Here is a 20,693-nt window from a genome sequence, read left to right as displayed (position 1 = left end):
GAGGAGTTAAAGCAGATCTTCCCCAGATGAAGCCCCAAACGGTTATATAACCTGGTACCCATGACACAAGGCTCTCCTAGAAGAAATTAAAAGTGATCTTAAAAGAGAGATATAAGAAAAATGGGGAAAGAAAATGAAAACTTTGCAAGAGGGTTTGCAAAAGGTTTATAACACTTTAAAAGAGATTTGATAAAATGGAAAAAGAAAACAAGTCCCAGAAAAACAGAATTTGTGAAACAGAAAAAGAAAATAACTCCTTAAAAAACAGAATCTGTGAAATGGAAAAAATTCCATAGAACAAAACAACTCATTTAAAAATTCAATTGGGAAAATACAAAAAGAAGTAAAAAAAAGTAAATGAAAAAAATTCACTAAAATTCAGAACTGAATAAATGAAAAAGAATGACTCAATAAGACAACAAGAGTCAGTCAAGCAAAACCAAAATAGTGAAAAAAATTTTTTTTAAATGTAAAATACCTAACTGAGAAAACAATTGACTTGAAAAATAGATCAAGAAGATACAATCTAAGGATTATTGGACTACCTAAAAACCATAATGAAAAAAGAGCCTAGACACTGTTTTCAGGAAAGCATCAAAGAAAACTGCCCAGATGTCATAGAATCACAAGATAAAATAACTACTGAAAGAATTCACACACACTTCCTGAAAGAGACTGCAAAATTAAAATTCCAAGGAATATCATAGCTAAATTTCATAACTATCAGACCGAGGAAAAAATATTATGAGCAGCCAGAAAAAAAAAATCAAATACCAAGGAGCCACAATAAGGATTTCTCAGGACCTAGCCGCTTTCACTTTAAAGGATCAAAGGACCTAGAATCCGATATTCTGAAAGGCAAAGGAACTTGGAATGAAACCAAGAATAAATTACCCTGCTAAACTGATCATTTTCTTTCAAGGAATAAGATGGTCATTCAATGAAACTGGTGAATTCCATTTATTTCTGATAAAAAGATCAAAGCTAAACAAAAAAAGTGACCTCCAAATATAGAACTCAAGAAAAACATAAAAAGGTAAAAAGAAAAAAAAAAACTCTTGAGAACTGTATTTCTGTTATGGGTATACATAGAGAGTACATGTGTAATCTGATTTTACTGTTATAATATAAAAAAGGAACTAGGAGTAGAAAGAAGATTGTACTAGAAAAAAAGGGGAAGTGGAGGTAAAATGAGGGAAATTACATCTTACAAAGAGGCAAAGAAAAACCTATTATAACTGAGGAAAAGAAGGAAGGGTGATGAATAAAGTGTGAATCTTACTTTCATCAGATTTGGCTCAAAGAGAGAATATTAGATATATTTGTTTTCACATAAAAATTTATCTCATCTTATAGAAAAGAAGGAGGGGAAAGAAGGAAAGGGAAGGGGTAAGCTAAATAGAAGGGAAAACAGAAATAGAAGAGAAAAGCTATAAGAAATAGGGAGGGTCTCTAAAGCAGGATGACTGCTTGAGGCAAGAAGTGCTCATAAATAAAATACTGGAGAGGAGGCAAAGGGGAAAAGGAAAGAGAAAAGTATAATTTGGGATGATAAGTGGCAGAAAACACATAATTAATAGTATTAACTGTAAATATGATTGGGCTGAACTCAAGCCAGAATCCTACAATATGTCATTTACAAGAAACACATTTAAAGCAGAGCAATACATAGAGTAAGGATAAAAGGGTGGAGCAGAATCTATTATGCTTCAGGTGAAATTAAAAAAAAAAAAAAAAAAAAAGCAGTAGTAGCCATACTGATCTCAGATCAAGCAAAAGCAAAAATTGACCTAATTAAAAGAGATAAGGAAGGAAACTATATTTTGCTAAAGGGTACCATATATAATGAAGCAATATCAATATTAAACATATATGTACCAAGTGGTATAGCATCTAAATTCCTAAAGGTGAAGTTAAGAGAGCTGCAAGAAGAAACAGGCAGCAAAACTATGACAATGGTGGGAGACGTCAACCTTACTCTCTCAGAACTAGATAAATTAAACCACAAAATAAATAAGAAAGAAGTCAAAGATGTAAATAGTATACTAGAAAAGTTAGATATGATAGATCTTTGGAGAAAATTGAATAGAGATAGAAAGGAATACACTTTCTTTTTGGCAGTTCATGGAAGCTATATAAAAAGTGACTATATATTAGGACATAAAAACCTCAAAATCAAATGAAGAAAGGCAGAAATAGTAAATGCATTCTTTTCAGATTAAGATGCAATAACAATTTAATGCAATAAAATGCCAGGGGAAAGTAGACCAAAAAGTAATTGGAATCTAAATAATCTCATCCTAAAGAATGAATGTGTGAAACAGAAAATCATAAACACAATGATTTCATCCAAGAGAATGACAATAGAGACAACATAACAAAAATTGTGGGATGCAGCCAAAGTGGAATAAGGGGAAATCTTATATCTCTAGATGCTTACTTGAATAAAATAGAGAAAGAGAAGATTAATGAATTGGATTTGCAACTAAAAAAAGTTTAAAAAAAGAACAAATTAAAAAACCCCAATCAAATAGGAAACCTGCAATTCTAAAAATAAAAGGAGAAATCAATAAAACTGAAACTAAAAAAACTTATTGAATAAATAAAACTAAGAGTTGGTTTTATGAAGAAAAAAACAACAAAATAGATAAACCTTTAATTAATTTGATTTGAAAAAGGAAAGAGGAAAACCAAATTGTTAGTCTCAAAAATGAAAAGGGAAAACAACACCAATGAAGATGAAACTAGAGCAATAATTAGGAGTTACTTCATCCAGCTTTATGGCAATAAATTTGACATCCTAAGTGAAATTTATCCATTTATCCATATCCAAAAATATTAGATTGCCTAAATTAAAAGAGGAGTAAGTAAATTGCTTAAATAGTCACATTTTAGAAAAAGAAATAGAACAAGCTATTAATCAATTCCCCAAGAAAAAATCCCCAGGACCAGATGGATTTACATGTGAATTCTACCAAACATTTAAAGAATAGTTAAATCCAATACTATATAAATTATTTGAAAAAATAGGGAATGAAGGACTCCTACCAAATTCGTTTTATGACACTGACATAGTACTGAAAAGTAAACCAGGTAGTACGAAAACAGAGAAAGAAAATTATAGACCAATCTCCCTAATGAATATTGATAGAAAAATCTTATATAAAATATTAGCAAAGAGATAACAGAAAATCATCCCTAGGATAATACACCATGACCAAGAAGGATCTATACCAAAAATTAAGGCCTGGTTCAATATTAGGAAAACTATTAGCATAATTGACTATGGCAATAATCAAATTAACAAGAAACATATGATCATCTCAATAGATGCAGCAAAAGCATTTGATAAAATCCAACACTCATTCCTATTTAAAAAAAAAAATTAGGAGAATAGAAATAAAGGGTCCTTCTTTAAAACAGTCAGTAGCATCTATTTAAAATCATCAGTAAGCATCATATGTAATGGAGATAAACTAGAACCATTCCCAATAAGACCAGGAATGAAACAAGGTTGCCCACTATCACCATTACTATTCAATATTGTAATATAAATGCTAGCTTTGACAATAAGAGAAAAAAAAGAGATTAAAGGAATTAGAATAGGTAATGAGGAAACCAAATTATCACTCTTTGCAGATGATATGATGGTATGCTTAGAGAACCCTAGAGAATCAACTAAAAAAACTATTATAAGTAATCCACAACTTTAGCAAAGTTGCAGGATACAAAATAAGTCCACATAAATCATCAGAATTCTTAAACATCACTAACAAAATCCAACAGCAGGAGATACACAGAGAAATTCCATTTAAAACAACTGTCAAGAGTAAAAAATATTTGGAATCTATCTGCCAAGGAAAAGTTAAGAACTATATGAGCAAAACTACAAAACACTTTCCACACAAATAAAGCCAGATCTAAACAACTGGAAAAATATTAAGTGCTCTTGCATAGGCCAAGGGAATATAATAAAGACGATAATGCTACCTAAACTAATCTATTTATTTAGTGTTATACCAAATAAGCTCCCAAAAAATATTTAACTGACCTAGAAAAAATAACAACAAAATTAATCTGGAAGAACAAAAAGTCAAGAATTCAAGGGAACTAAGAAAAAAAAAAAAAAAACAAATGAAGATTGCCTAGCTGTAACTGATCTAAAACTATATTATAAAGTAGCAATCAACAAAACCATTTACTACTTGCTAAGAAATAGACTAGTTGGTCACTGGAAGTGCTTTAGTTTTCACAGAACAAAATAGTCAATGACTATAACAAAATAGTGTTTGACAAACCCAAAGACTCCAGCTTTTGAGATAAGAATTTGCTTTTTGACAAAAACTGCTGGGAAAATTGGAAATTATTATGGCAGAAATTAGGCATAGACCCACACATAACACCTTATATCAAGATAAGGTCAAAAGAGTTTGTGATCTAGACATAAAGAATGATACTATAAACAAATTAGAAGAACATAGGATAGTTTACCACTCATATCTGTGGAGGAGTAAGGAATTTGTATGGAATTTGTAACCAAAAAACAACTAGAGGCAGATCCAAGATGGCTGAGAGGACATACATTTGTTTCTGAGCCCTCTTACTATCCTCACACTAATTATGAAATTCAGCCTCTGAAACAGGACTGGACTGGTAAGAATCCAAAAATTTTGGGAGTGCAGCAAATTACCAGCAGAAGATAATTTCAAAGATTGCCAGACGAGGAGGTGGCCAGGTGCAGGCAGGGAGGCAGAGCATAAAGGCCAGCACATGCTGAGCAGGGTGAGGTGTGGACTCCACAAGGTGGAGAATCTATGGGGAAGATTCTACCACAGTGTTGGCTACTCTGACCTGGTTGCAAGCCAGTAGAGCATCAGAGAAGTTATAAAACATCCAACACAAATGCAAAAGGTAAAAAGTGTAACCCAAAGTTCCAGAATCTCACTGGACCTGGCCACACCCACCCAACACCAGGATTGAGTCAGAGTTATCCCGGCCCAGCCATTGCCGCTCCTCTGCTACTTCCAAGTATCTGTAGAGGAAGCTTGGAACTTCTTTTCCCTAAAAGCAGATCTCAACTTTTTTTTTGAAGTGAGTAAAAAGGTAAAGGGAGCTCTAACTGTAGACAACTTCTATGGTGAAAGAGAAGAACAGATTTCAAACCCTGAGGGGACTAAAAGCAGATTATCTCTAGATGAAACTCCAAAGTTTGATATAACCTGGTCCCTACCACACAAGGCCCTCCTAGAAGAAATTTAAAAGGATCTAAAAAGAGAGCTAGAAGAAAAATGGGAAAAGGAAAGGAAAACTTTGCAAGAGTGTTTGGAAAAGAAAAGAAAACAATCCCTGAAAAACAGTATGTGAAATGGAAAAGGTAACATACTCCCAGGAAAACAGAATTTGTGAATTGGAAAAGGTAAAGAACTCCCAGGAAAAGAGAATTTGTGAATTGGAAAAGGTAAAAGAACTCCCAGGAAAATAAATTTGTGAATTGGAAAAAGAAAATAACTCCTCAAAAAAACAAACAAAAACAAAACAAAACAAAAAAAAAAAAAACTTGTGAAAAAGAAAAAAAATTCCATAGAACAAAACAATTCATTTTAAAACTCAATTGGACAAATACAAAAAGAGGTAGAAAAAAAGTAAATGAAGAAAATAATTCATTAAAAATCAGAACTGAACAAATGGGAATGAATGATTCCATGAGACATCAAGAATCAGTCAAGAAAAAACAAAAAAAATGAAAAAATAGGAAAAAAAGTTTTTTAAAAAGGCTTTTTATTTACAAAACATATGCATGGGCAATTTTTCAACAATGACCCTTGCAAAACTTTCTGTTTCAACTTTTCCTCTCCTTTCGCACATCCCCTCCCCTAGATAGCAAATAGTCCAATGCATGTTAAATATGTTCAAGAATATGTTAAATCCAATATATGTATACATATTATATAGTTAACTTGCTATACAAGAAAAATCGGATCTAGAAAGAAAGAAAAAAATCTGAGAAGGAAAACAAGGATGTAACGTAACAATAACAGAAAGAGTAGAAATGCTATATTGTGGTTCACACTCATTTTCCATAGTTCTCTCTCTGAGTATAGTTGATTCTCTTCATTACTAAACAATTGGAACTTGTTTGAATCATCTCATTGATGAAGAGAGCCATATCCATTAGAGGTGATCATCGTATAATCTTGGTTTTGCCATGTATAATGATCTCCTGGTTTTGCTTATTTCACTTAGCATCAGTTCATGTACGTCTCTCAAAGCCTCTCTGAAATCATCCTGCTAGTCATTTCTTACAGAACAATTATATTCCATAACATCCATATATCACAATTTATTTAGCCATTCTCCAATTGATGGGCATCCATTCAATTTCCACTTTCTAACTACTTCAAAAGGGCTGCCACAAACATTTTGGCACATCCAGGTTCCTTTCCCTTTTTGTAGGAACTCTTTGGGATATAAGCCCAATAGTAACACTGCTGGATCACAGTTTGATAACTTTTTGAGCATGGTTCCAAAAATGCCTGCCAGAATGGTTGGATTCATTCACAATTTCACCAATAATGTATTAGTGTCCCAGTTTTCCCACAACTCCTCCAACTTTTGTCATTATCTTTTCCTGTCATTTTAGCCAATCTGAGAGATGTGTAGTGGTATCTCAGAATTGTCTTAATTTGCATTTTTCTGATCAATAATGATTTGAAGCATCTTTTTATATGACTAGAAATAGTTTCAATTTCTTCATCTGAAAATTGTCTGTTCCCAGTTTATTGCTTCCCTTCTTATCTGACATCAGATTTTTTTAATTAAAGCTTTTTATTTACAGAATACATACATGGGTAATTTTTTCAACACTGACCCTTGAAAAACCTTTTGTTCCAAAGTTTCCTTTTCTTCCCACTAGATGGCAGGTAGTTCAATACATGTTAAATCCAATATATGTATACATATTTATACAGTTATCTTGCTGCACAAGAAAAAATCAGATCAAGAAGGAAGAAAAACTGAGAAAGAAAACAAAATGCAAGCAACTAACAACCGAGACAGTGAGAAGGCTATGTTATGGTCCACACTGTATACCAAAATATGGTCAAAATGGGTTCATGATATAGACATAAACAATGAGATTATAAATAAATTAGAAGAACATAGGATAGTTTACCTCTCAGATCTGTGGAAGAGGAAAGAAATTGTGACCAAAGAAGAACTATAGATCATTACTGATCACAAAATAGAAAATTTTGATTATATTAAATTAAAATGTTTTTGTACAAACAAACTACAGATAAGGTTAGAAAGGAAGCAATAAACTGGGAAACATTTTTACATTCAAAGGTTCTGATAAAGGCCTCATTTCAAATTATATAGAGAATTGACTCAAATTTATTAGAAATCAAGCCATTCTCCAATTGATAAATGAGCAAAGGGTATAAACAGACACATGGGACTTAGATTTACCAATTGAGAAGTTATGTCAAGATATTGATAAGGGTTCATTCTATTTCTATGAGCTTAACACAAGATATAATATATTGTCTTAATAGTGAAAAGGTGTTAACTTACTTAAGATTTAACTAAAGGGACTCATTTGTTTATTAATTAATCAATTACTAAATACTTACTAAGTACTAAGGATATCAAAACCAAAAGTGATTTAGTCTATCTCCTCAAAGGAGACAATGAGGGGGAAGAGAAAGAAAACATCATGGATGAATTTAAGTATATAAAAAACATAATTACAAAGTCATTTTGAAGAGGCAAAAACAACAGGAAATGTCTCCTTTCAAGATGATACCTGAACTGATATAAAGGAGGCTAGGGATTCCAAGAGACAGAAAGGTATAAGAAATAACTTCTAGGAATGTGGAATGGTCACCCATGGAGAAGTGGAATAAGGAAAGCAAAAGTTACTCTATTCTATAATAACCATAAGAAGCTTGTCATTTGCCCAGAATGCCTCCTACTGGGATAGAGACATTAATTTCTGAAAAAAATTTATAATGTGTTATTAGAACAGCTGTTCTTTTGCTCAGAGTATTTTGACATAAATGGAGGCAAAGTATGGGCTCATTTATTGGCAGGCAAGATGTCCCTGTTGATAAATGTTATCTTGCTCGTAGAATGGCTACAGTGTATCCTTTTGTTCAATTTCAAACATGACAATCCAATGCCACTGCCACCAGCTAATACCGTGTCTCCTGTTTGTTTATGCAAGGACTTCTCATTGGCTACCATCTTGCTGAATTAAGTTCTTCTTCCTTAATATTCCTAAAAGAGGAACTTTTGATTCCTGGTCATCAACTTCCAGGTGGCAAGTCAGGATATTATTTAAAATTAAAACCTCAGGTATAATTTAAATAAGGTCACCATGTATTATCATTATTGGTTAAGATAAACAATATTTTTAAAGATGAGCAACCTAGAAAAAAGCAAAATAGCAAAGCATAAGGAAAATATCTTATAAAGAAAATGAAATTTTAATATCTAGGTCTCAATGAATATAGGATAAAACTAATTTTAAAGATAGATTTTAGGGCTGGAGAAAAGAAGAGAGTAGGGAGGTAGAAGAAGGAAGGGAAAAGTATCTTCTAACTGACCAATTCCAGGCCTTCTCTACTCACAGAGGTTGTTGTTTGTTTTTTATGACATCAGGAAGGTAATGCCATGACATACAAGGGAATTGGATTTGAGGGAGGGAGGGCTGAGCGAGGTCACCTCCCTCACTTTTCTCTTCAGAGCTGTCTGGGTCCAGCGGCAAGACTGAAGATGGCCCTGGAGTAAATGGGAGATCTTGGCATTTTAAAGTTAAGTTCTTCAATAAGTTTCAGTTTGACGACAACCCAAATATATTTACTTGTGAAAAGGTTTATATTAGACATTAGAAAACAATTCAGAATTATATAAATAAAATCACTAGAATGCCCATACCTTTTTGACCCAGAGATTACAAAGTTATTCATATACCACCAGAAAATGATTGATGAAAAGAAAAAATGACCTGATATACAGCAAAATCTTTATGGCAGCTCTTTTGGTTATAACAAAGAACTGGAAATAAGTAGATGCCTATCAAGCATGGAATGGCTAAATAAATTATAGTACATGTAATGGAATGCTATTGGGCTCTAAGAAAATGATGAATATTGAGATTTAGGAAAAAAATCTTACATGACTAAGGCAAAGTAAAGTAAACAGATCCAGGAAAACAATAAACACAATGATAGCTATATAAGAAAAGACGGCAATCAAAAAAGAATCAAAATTTAATGTTTCAAAATTTAGAAGACTATATTTTATATGAATTCACATGTATAATCTAAATAAGTTGTTTATGTCCTCAATAAGGGTGCAGAAGAGGGAGTGAAGGAGAGAATTTGGAACTTAAAAAATGTTAAAAATTATTTTTCATGTAATTGGAAAAAATATATAAAAATCAAAACTTAAAAGCTCAAAATTGAACCTAAAGAAAAACTATAAGAAAACATCTTTGCCTCTTCCTTTCTAAATACTGCATTTCATGGAAGTGAAACATTGCATATATCATCAAACTGATTTGATATATTTACAGGTTTTGCCAATTTTTTTCTTTTTTTCTTTAAAAAAATTCTTTGTAGAGATGGAGTCTAGATGACAGACTAGAGCCAGGAATTTGTCTGAGCTCAGTCAAAATCACCTCTGAAAAATATTAACATAAGCCTCCAAATAAATTCTGGAATTGCAAAACCAATGAAAGAATGGAGTAAAGAAATTTTCCAGGCAAAGACATCTTGGAAGGTTGGCAGGAAAGGTCTGTCTCATGGGGGTAAGAAAAGAATGCAATACAGTGCAGGTCACAGTACAAGCCATGCCTAGCAAGCCATTAGTCGACCTAAGCAATTAAATATGCAGCCCCAGCTGTTTCCTGAGCTCCCAGCCTACAGAAGGTAAGGGAGTTAGACAACTAGTCAGAAGGAGATTACAAAAGATTATTTGTTGGCACTGGAAGTCAGATCCAAACAAATAAAAAAATATTAATCACTTGTTGGTAGGCCAAGCCTATATAATAGAATTGTCAATTCTACTTAAAATTTATTTATTCAGTCTTATACAAAATATCCAAAAATTTGTTTTATAAAGCTAGAAAAAAGAACAACAAAATTCATCTCAGAGAATAAAAAGCTAAGAATATCAAAAGAATCAATGAAAAAAATTAAGTTAAGAAAGGTGGTTTAGTTACATCAGATCTCGAAATAATACAAAATGGTAATCATTAAAACTATCTGGTATTAGCTAAGAATCAAGTGGCAGTTCAGTGAATTAGATTAGATACATAATACACAGTAGTAAATGACCATGGTAATCTAGTATGTGATAAATGTAAAGATCCAAACTTTGGGGACAAAAAACTCATTTTTTGACAAAAACTGCTAGAAAAATTAGAAAGTTGTTGGGCAAACTAGGTACAGACTAACATCTCACACTATAGATATATAGTGTAAGATAAGATATAGATACATAGCATATAAAGTCAAAATGGGTACATGATTTACACATAAAGGGTGATACTATAAGCAAATTATGGGAACATGGAATAACTATTGTCAGGTATATGGATAAGGGAAGAATTTATGACCAATGTGGGAGGAAAAATCACCCAGATGAACAAAGGAGAAGCTGAAGCAGATCTCTAAGCCCAAACCACACTTTATTAGAAGAGTTCAGTTCCCCTCCACCTAAGTGAGCCTCTAACCTCTCTTTCAATCTGAAGTACCACCTTCCTTCAGGGCTCTATTTTTAGAGGATTACAAGTTACTAAAAATAAAACAAATAAATAGACTAAAATATGAGTATCATTAGAGTCACAAGGTACAAGATGAGCAGTGCAGGAAATAGTTCCACTGACTAGATGGTCATAAGATGGATGGCCTACCTTTTGGGTTGAGCATTCTGTTGATCATGAGATGAATGAGCCATCCTTTAGATTGGACAAAAGCACATCCCCAAGAATACTTTGCTGGTAGTGGAAAGAAGCATAAGGACTTTCCAACATGCCAGCATGGAATGTGGGCAAAGCGGGATAAAGATAACTTCATTTCAGTGTTCTTTTGGTACTTTTGGTAGTCATGCAAATAAGTCTTATGCCTAATACACAAATAATTCCTATTATATAAGCATGAAGTCTGCAAACAGCATCTCTATCAAATGTATATAAAATTTATAATCTTATACATACTATAAATTACTTATCTTTATACTATTAGATGATTGACTAGATTAATATTATTAAAGAATAAGTACTATCATTCCCCCCCCCCCCATAACATCATAATGAACTTATTAATACTAGAGTGTGAGTAGGTGTAAAGGGCTGAAACTCTGAATAGGTGCACTTGAATCACACAACTGAGCACTTAAGGCTAATTTCCTCTTGGACAACAACTCTATTGACATGTTCGGAATTTCTTTTCTCACAGTGAATGCTAGCTCAATGCTTGGGGATTGCCTAGGAGAATCATAGGAGGGATTAGGGAGTAAAGTGAGACAAGCCAGAGTCACTTTGGAGGAGGATGATGAGAAGGGAAGTTGGTGGAAAGTTTGTGGCAGTTTTGTCCATCCCCTTCACTTCTCCCCCTAAAGACCAAGAATTTTGCTTATCCTGACTCTGGCTGATTCTGAGGCCTCTAGGGAGCTAGCCTGGAACTTACAAGTAGGAGTTTCCAAGAAATCAATTTTCTTACCAAGAAAGAAATGGGAAAGCATTATGGAATGCAAAATGAATAATCCTGATTATATTACATTTAAAAAGTGTAGTGTTCTCCTTGGTTTTCTGGAGGTCTTAGGACCAGCCTTCGTTTCAGTAGAGTAATCACCACTAGAATAGCCAGGTGTTAAAGTCCAAATAAAGTCTTTATTGTCTCCTTGCCTGGGACTGGGCAGTTTTCTGGAAAGCCTTTCAGACCTGCCTTTGTTTCAATGGCGGAGGTACAGGAGGCCACCCATCACAGTGTTGTGAGATGAAGTGAATCTCCCTCAGTCTAAAGGCTTGTGCTTCAGCCTCCAGCCTCCAGCCACCACAAAAATGGGCGATGGAATGAATTTCTCTCTCAGTCCCTGCTGGCTGTTATATTCTCTATTATAATTACATTATCATAGGTGTGAATCTTGTGGAACTATATTAAGTACTAAGTACATGTACTGAACTACAGAACTATTAATCACCATGCTACACTAGATAACCATTGTCTTTATCAATCCCACTGAGTTACCACCTTGTAAGAATCCTTGTTTTAAGTACAAGCATTCTGGCCCAAACCAAAAAGTTTTGTACAAACAAAACCAATGTAGTCAAGATTAAAAGGAAACCGGAGAACTAAAATTTATGGCAAGTTTTTCTATTAAAGACTTTATTTCTCTAACATATTGAGAATGGGGTTAAATTTATAAGAACACAGATTATTTCCCAATTCATAAATGTTTTGAATAGACATATTTCAGATGAAGAAATCAAAGCTATATGCCATCATATGAAAAAAAGCTCTAAATCACTATTGACTAGAGAAATACAAAATAATATAACTCTAAGGTACCATCTCACAACTATTAGACCAGCTATTATGACAGAAAAAGAAAATGAACAATTTTGGAGGGATATGGAGAAACTGGGACACTCATAAACTGTTGCTGAAATTGTCAAGTGATCCAATCACTCTGGAAAGGAATTTAAAACTATATCCAAAAGCCGATAAAATTATATATCTTTGGTCCTATAAATACCACTTCTAGCTCTGTTTTCTAAAGAGATCAAAAGAACAGGATCTATCTGTACAAAAATATTCATAACACCTTTTTTGGTGGCAAATAATGAGAAATCAAAGAGATGACCATCAAATAGGGAATAGTTGAACTGGTTGTGGTATACATGATTATGATGGAATGCTATTGTGCTACAAGAAATGATGAGAAGGATACTTTTAGAAAAACCTGTAAAGTTTTACATGAACTGATGCAAAGTGAAATGAGAAAAATAGGAGAATATTGTGCATAGTTATGCCAATACTGTACAAAAAATCAACTGTGAAATATTAAACTATTCCTAGCAATACTATGAACTAAGAGAATTTCAAAGGAATCATGAAAAGTGCTCTTCACCTCCAGAGAAAGAACTAATGGAATTTGACATTTTTTTCTTTGAGTTTTTTTTTTTGTCAGTGTTTTCTTTCACAATATGACTAATTTGGAAATATGCTCTGCATGACTATTGATGTATAAATTACATAAAATTGCTTGCCTTCTCAGAGGGGAGAAGGCCCCTGAGGGGGAGGGGGAGGGGGAGAAGAGGGAGAGAATTTGGAACTGAATTTTTTTTAATGAATGTTAAAAATTTATGCCTTCAATAGGAAAAAATAAAATATTTTTTAAAAAATAAAAATTTCTTTATTATACAGAAAGCGGAGTAAAGATACAATGGAAAATGTGTGTGATATATGAGTAAAATATATTAATAACAACTTCTTTATAAAGAATCAACATACCAAAGAGAACTTCTTGATACTTTTATTATTTTTCTTTTTGTTTTATCTAAGTAATCATTCCTCAACAGACTATACTTAACACAACCACATCTGTATTACTCCCAAGACTTAATTAGAAATAGTTAGCTAATTATTTTTTAAAACCAAAGACTAATTAAAATATAAAAGGTATACAACCATGAATTTTTTTCTTTCTTCCATTAATCTTTGTTCCCATTCATCTGTTTTCACTTTGGTTATATTGTAAATATTAGTCACATGAGCAATGTCTCTTAACAATTTTTCGAATGTCTCATCATATTGACTTTTTAGTATCTTTAATTCATGGACGTTCATGATATGGTCTCTTTTTTTGCTTATACTGTAAAAAATATGAAAAAAACATGAAAAATTCTACTTTTAATTTCATTCACTGAGCAAAATTATTCAAGTTTTTAGTGTTGAAACTGGGGCTTTCCAAAGAACCCAAGAAAACTAGGTATTCTACTAAAATGTAATGCTAAAATTGCCACATACATCACTCTTGTACTCTTTCATACTCTATTCCTATAGATGACATAAATCTACATGCCCAATTCTCTTTTTCCCTTTCTCTTGGTCTCTGTCAGTCTGTCTCCTCCTCTCTCAGTTTCTAATGTCTGCCTCTGTCTCTGTATGTCTTTATCTCTCTCTTTGCTCCCTCTTCCCCTTTCCTTCTCCCTCTTGACACCCTCCCTCTCTCTTGTTCTCTTTCTTACTTTCTCTTTATTGCCCACTATCCTAAATTCCAGGCCCACATTACTAACAATCTGCTCAGCATTTCCACCACAACATTATGCAGACATTCCAAACTTAGCATGTATAAGCAAGAATTCTTTTTTTTCCCTTCCTAAAGCAATCCTTCCTCAAAACTTCTCCATTTCTGTGGACAGAATTACTATTCTTCCAAGTACCCAGGCTTCTAATTTTGGAATTATTCTCAATTCTTTCCTCTCCCTTACTTTCCACATTCAATCTGTTAATAAATTATATTAATTCTACTTCATGTAGCTCTCCTTCTCCCCGGTTACACAGCTTATAATCTTATTTAGACTTTTATCACTTATTACCAAGATGAATGCAAAAGACCTATACCTTATTTCACTGCCTCCAATCTTTTCATGCCCAATTCATCCTTCACACAGCTACCAAATTCATATTCCCAAAACACACTATGACTATGTCACCCTTATACTCAAAAGTCTTCCATGGAACCTTAGTCCCCCTCAGGATAAAAATGATAAAATTTCCCACCAGATTAAGTAGGTAATATTTCATATTTGCACATGAAATTTCTCACGGGTTTTGCACAAGTATTCTTTCACATTTAGGATGTGTTTCTCCCTCATCTTTGTCTCAAAGAATTCCTCATTTCCTTTGAAATGAAATTCAGGGTCCATTTCAATATAAGGTCTTCCCTAAGTCCCCCTACTTGTTAATATTCTCTCCCCTTCAAATTATTTTGTATGTAATATTAACCAACTTGTAGATTCCATCTTCAGTAAAATATAAATTCTTTAGGACAAAGATTACAGTCTTTTTTATAATAAAAAGCAATAAAGACTAAAAGTTTTCTCATATGAAATAAATATATATATATAAAACATTAACATTTATATTTGAGGTTTGCATAGTACTTTACAAATATCGTCCCAATATATTCTCAGAGTAACCAAAAGAAGAATTCACTATCATTATTCCAATTTTACAGATAAGGAAACTGAAGCAGTCAAGTTAAGTGATTTATCTATGGTCACATAGTCAATATATGAGGCTAAATGTATGTATCTTCCAGATTCCTAGTGCAACACTGTGTCACTTCTGTATCTTCCAATGCTTTGTACATAGTTAACATTTAATGGTGGTTGAATTTTTTGAACTGATATAGTGTGAACTAAATTGAACTGAATTTATCCTAGTCCTGCAACTATTCACAATAAGGAAGCTATGAAATTTATTAACAGAAAAGCAAAGCAGCAATTGTGTCAAATAACTCTGCCTCTATTTTAATCTGAGTCTTCTAGTTGTCAGATTATCTACAAAAGCAAAGGTAGGCTAGACTCTCAGAGGGGTGTTTTTAAACTGGCTCTCTTGGTCTTACGCTGGCTACTTAGTCAAAAGAAAGGGCTAGGAATCCAAATGAATGCACAGTATTAGTTAGTTGTTTGTTGTCTTTCAGTCCTGAAGAGGACCAAAATGATATCAATGTACAGAGTGTGAGATTGGGTCTGAACAAACCAATAAAAGATGAGAATGTTCTACCACTAGTCAGGCACAACATTTATGGTAGAGGAGTCTCTAAATTTACATGTCTTGAGTGAGAAATCCTGAGCCCCAGTGTGGTGGAATATGTAAACACCAACAGCCTTATTGAAGCAGCAGTACCAGTAGCCCTGCATCCCACCTGCTTACCAGAGAAGCACCAGACACAAGAGGCCCCCAATAGCCTCAGGGGAACATCCAGTGCTACCCTCAGATAAATATCCAAGCCTAAGATTATACCCCTTCTAACTGAGAGCAGAGCTCAAATTTAAAAGAAAAGGAAAAGATAAAAAAGATGATAAAAACAAACAAACAAAGTGACCATAGAAAGTTATTATTGTGACAGAGAAGACCAGGACATAAACTCAGAAGAGGACAACAAAGTCAAAACACCTATGAGCAAAATAACAACAACAAAAAAAAGTGGGAAGCAATCTCAAGCCTAGAATGAAATAAAGGAAGAGCTCAAAATGAACTTAAAAATCATATAAGAGAGGCAGAAAGAATTGGGAAAAATATAGTGATTCAAGAAAATTATGAAAAAGAGTCAAAATCTAAGAAAAAGAAAGCTATTTAGAAAGTAGAATTGGGCAAATGGAAAAGGAAGTACAAAATCTAAGAGGAGGAAACAAGTCCTTAAAAGTTGTAGTGGAAGCTAATGACTCTAAGAGATTCAAAAATCAACAGATTCAAAAGAATGAAAAAATAGAAGAAAATGTAAAATACCTCATTATAAAAATGACTGAGCTGGAAAATAGATTCAGCACAGATAATGTCAAAATAAATTTATTCCCTGAAAGGCATAATCAAAAGAAGAATCTAGACAGCATCTTTCAAAAAATTATCAAGGAAAACTGTCCTGATATCCTGGAAAGAGAAGGGAAAAACCATTGAAAGAATCCACTAATCACATCATGAAAAAGATCTCAAAATAAAACTCCAAGGAATGTTATAAACGAATTGCACAATTAACAGATCAAGGAAAAATATTGCAGGTGGCCAGAACAAAACAATTCAAATATCTGGGAGCAACAATCACATTTACACAGGACTTAGGAGTTACAACATTAAAGAAACAGAAGTTATGGAACATGATACTCCAGAAAGCAAGAGAGCTAGGACTACAATCAAGAATCACTTGCTCTGCAAAATTAAGCATAATACTTCAAGGAGAAAAAAAAATGATCATGCAATGAAATAGGATTTCAAGTTTTCATGAGAAAAAGATCAGAAATGAATCAAAAAATTGATCTCTAATATCAAGACCCAAGAGAAACTTAAAAGGGGAAAAAGGAAAAGAAAACCAGTCATTCGATGGAACTGAACTATTTATATACCTACATGAGAAGCCAACACTGGTAATTCCTAAAAATCATGCCACTGAGAGTACAGTGAGAAGGAATATACATAGACAGGTTATAAGGTGAATTTGAGGGAATAACATAAAAATATTTAAGAGATGGGAAAAAGGAATACACTGGGTGCAGAAGGGAGGCATAGAATGGAGTAAATTATTTCTCATGAAGAGGCATGAAAGACATATTACAGTGGAGAGAAAAAGAGGAGGTTGGGTGATGAGTATTGCTTGATCCTTACTGTCAAGTAAGAATCCTAGCTTGGCTCAAAGAGGAAATAATAAACACAATCTGTTGAATATAGAAATAGTGGATCAAATAAAGATGGCAAGAGAGAGAGAGGACAGAAAATAGGACAAATCAGGGGAGGTAGTAGACAGAAATAAAGCATTGGTAAGGAAGGAAAGAGTGAAAGGAGAAAAAAGACAAATAGGTGCAAAATTAGTATGGAGAGATTTACACAGTTAGTAATCATAACTGAATGTGAATGGAACTCTTCCATGAAAAGAAATGGATAGCAGAGAAAATAAAAATAAAAAAACAGAATCCGACAATATAGTGTTTACAAAAACTCATTTGAAGCAGAGAGACAAAGAAAGAGTAAAAGTTAAGAACAGAGAAAAATCTATTATGCTTCAACTGAAGTTAAAAAAAAAAAAGCAGGGATCCCTGATCTCAGATAAAGAAAAAGCAAGACCAACCTAATTGAAAGAGATAAAGAAAAGGAGAGCATTTGGGGAAGATGCCAGAGTAAGTCAAAAAGAACCAAGTTCTCCAGATTTCCCCTGAAAACAACAACAATAACAAAAAATTGTGCCTCAGGGTGAACACTGATTGGTGAAAAACAAGTAAGAGTTGAGGAAGAATAGGGCTCCTCTTGAAACAAAAACATAGACTGACTCAGAACCAGGGTTTAACAGGTGTAAAGTGTAACCATCTCCAGGCTAGCTCCACTAAAAGTGAGTCCCTAGGCTATTTAGGTTAAGGTAGCCTCAGCCCAAAGGACCTTTTACTTCCTTGACAACTTGGGGAGGGATCTGAGAAGACTGAGGGAACCTCTGCTAATAAGGAATGCCAGATCCAGCTGTGCTGCTGCTGTGACAAAGCCCTGGACACGAAGGAACATGTACAGCAGCACAGAAGCCACTGGCTGCAGGCACTTAGAGAAGGGTGAAATTCCAGGGCAGAGGGGAAAACTGAAGTGAAGGCAGAGGCACCATTTCCTCATTCCAGGATTAAAGATGCTTACATTAATAAGTTCTCAATTTTTAAAAAATGAACTGGCAAAAGAGAAAGAACTTAAACACAGAAACTTACTATGGGAAAAGTGAAGACTGGGTTTCATCTTCAAAGAAAGACAGTGAAGTGTTTTTTTTTTTAAGCCTCTTCCACCTCAAAGGATAACATTAAATGGTTCCCTGCCCAGAAAGCATTTGTAGAACTCAAAAAGGATTTTAAAAATCAAATGAAGGAGATTCAATAAAAACTTAAAAAAGAGAACCAGAACCATGTATAAGATAAACAAAAAGATTATGAAAAAAAAGCTTAAATAACTAGAAAAAGAGATATAGTCTTTTTTTTATTATAGCTTTTTATTTACAAGATATATGTGTGGGTAATTTTACAACATTGACAATTGCAAAACCTGTTGTTCCAATTTTTTCCCCTCTTTACCTCCACCTCCTCTCCCACATAGTAAGTAGACCAATACATGTTAAATATGTTAAAGCATATGTTAAATACAATATATGTATACATATTCATAAAGTTATTTTGCTGCACAAGAAGAACTGGATTTTTAAATAATGTGCAATTACCCTGTGAAGGAAATCAAAAATGCAGGCAGACAAAAACAGAGGGATTGGAAATGCTATGTAGTGGTTCACACTCATTTCCCAGAGTTCTTTCACTGGGTGTAGCTGGTTCTATTCATTATTGAACAAATAGAACTGATTTGGTTCATCTCATTGTTGAAGAGGGCCAGAATTGATTACCATATAGTACTGTTGTTGAAGTATATAATGATCTCCTGGTCCTGCTTATTTCACTCAGCATCAGTTTATGTAAGTCTTTCTCTAAGCCTCTTTGAAATCATCCTGTTGGTGGTTTCTTACAGAATAATAATAACATTCATAACATTCATATACCATAATTCATTCAGCCATTCTCCAATTGATGGACATCCATTCAATTTCCAGTTTCTAGCCACTACAAAAAGGGCTGCCACAAACATTCGTGCACATACAGGTCCCTTTCCCTTCTTTAAGGAGATATAGTGTCTTAAAGAAGAAAAAAATTCTTTGCAAATTAGAATTGGACAGTGGGGAAGCCAATGAAGCTATAAAAGACCAAGAAATTAAATATATATATATATATATATATATATATATATATATATAAAGAATGAAAAATAAAACAGAACATGAAAAATCTTATAAGAAAAATGACAGGATCTGGAGAATGTATTAAAAAGAGAAAAACATAAGAATAATTGCGTTATCTGAAAGCTATGATAAAAAATAGAATCTTGACACAATAATACAAGAAATCATAAAATAGAATGGGGGCAGGGAGTAGAAATAAAAGGAATCCACTGATCACCACCTCAAAGAGATGAATCTCTCAAAGAGATTCTGCAAGGAAAACACATAGTAACATTACTGACAGATCAAAGCAAAAATTCTATAAAAGACCAACGAACAAAAAATTTCAAATATGCTGAATCTATACTTAGAATTTTATAGGATTTATAAGCAGCTACAATAAAAGACCACAAGTACTGAACATATTGATAATTAGGAACGTGGCCTGAAGCCAAAATATCTTATCAAGCAAAGCTAACAATAATATTTAACAAAAAAAATTGGACATTCAACAGACTCACAGATTTTCAAGACTTTGTCTCAACCAACTTGAACTCAAAAGAAAATTTAACATATAAGAGCCAACATCAAAGATTAATTTCAAGGGACTCAACAAGGACAAATTGTTTATTTTTTTTTACATGGAAATATAAACCATATGTTTAAAATTTACATCAGTAATTCAGTAGCTCAAAAGAAAGATTGGGGCAGAGCTGAGTATGATCTGACTCTAAAAAGCAAAACTCTCTAAGAAATGTTAAAAATAGTAATTATGTTATAAGAATGAAGTGCAAAGGAAGGACTAAAATAGGTATTAGAGGGGGAAAGAGAGCTGGTAGTTCCGAGAACCTACTCACATTGGAAATGGCTTAAATAGGGAACAACAGAAATATGTATATACGCATGAAGAGTATAGCATCCTCCAAAATCTATAAAGAAATAACAGGGGAGTGAATAATACATAATTGGGACATAGATGGTTGTATAGATTTATGGCAGTGGGACAAGATGTGTAGATTAATGAGAAAGGGACAGAGAGAAGGAAAGGGTGATAAGGTAAGTTTATATTAATGGAAATGGTATGAAGAGAAAACTCAATCATCTTGCAAAAGTGAATGCTTAAAATAGTTTTGACATGTAATTGTTAAAAGATTGAAATGCCATTATATATAATG

The 20,693-nt window shown here is 33.3% G+C and overlaps 1 protein-coding gene across 1 annotated transcript in view; it reads right to left on the bottom strand.

Moving 5' to 3' along the window:
- Positions 1 to 20,693, bottom strand: part of CCDC178 (coiled-coil domain containing 178) — a 610,238-nt gene that overhangs the window by 402,889 nt on the left and 186,656 nt on the right. The window contains exon 14 of the mRNA XM_031946472.1: positions 13,698 to 13,881. Coding sequence (XP_031802332.1) covers positions 13,698 to 13,881 — 184 coding nt within the window. The remainder of the gene's footprint in view (positions 1 to 13,697; positions 13,882 to 20,693) is intronic.

This window comes from Sarcophilus harrisii, chromosome 1, assembly GCF_902635505.1.
Source record: "Sarcophilus harrisii chromosome 1, mSarHar1.11, whole genome shotgun sequence".
NCBI classification, from domain to species: Eukaryota; Metazoa; Chordata; class Mammalia; order Dasyuromorphia; family Dasyuridae; genus Sarcophilus; species Sarcophilus harrisii.
Note: the sequence above shows the minus strand (reverse complement) of the source record. Positions and strands in the feature narration are given on the sequence as shown.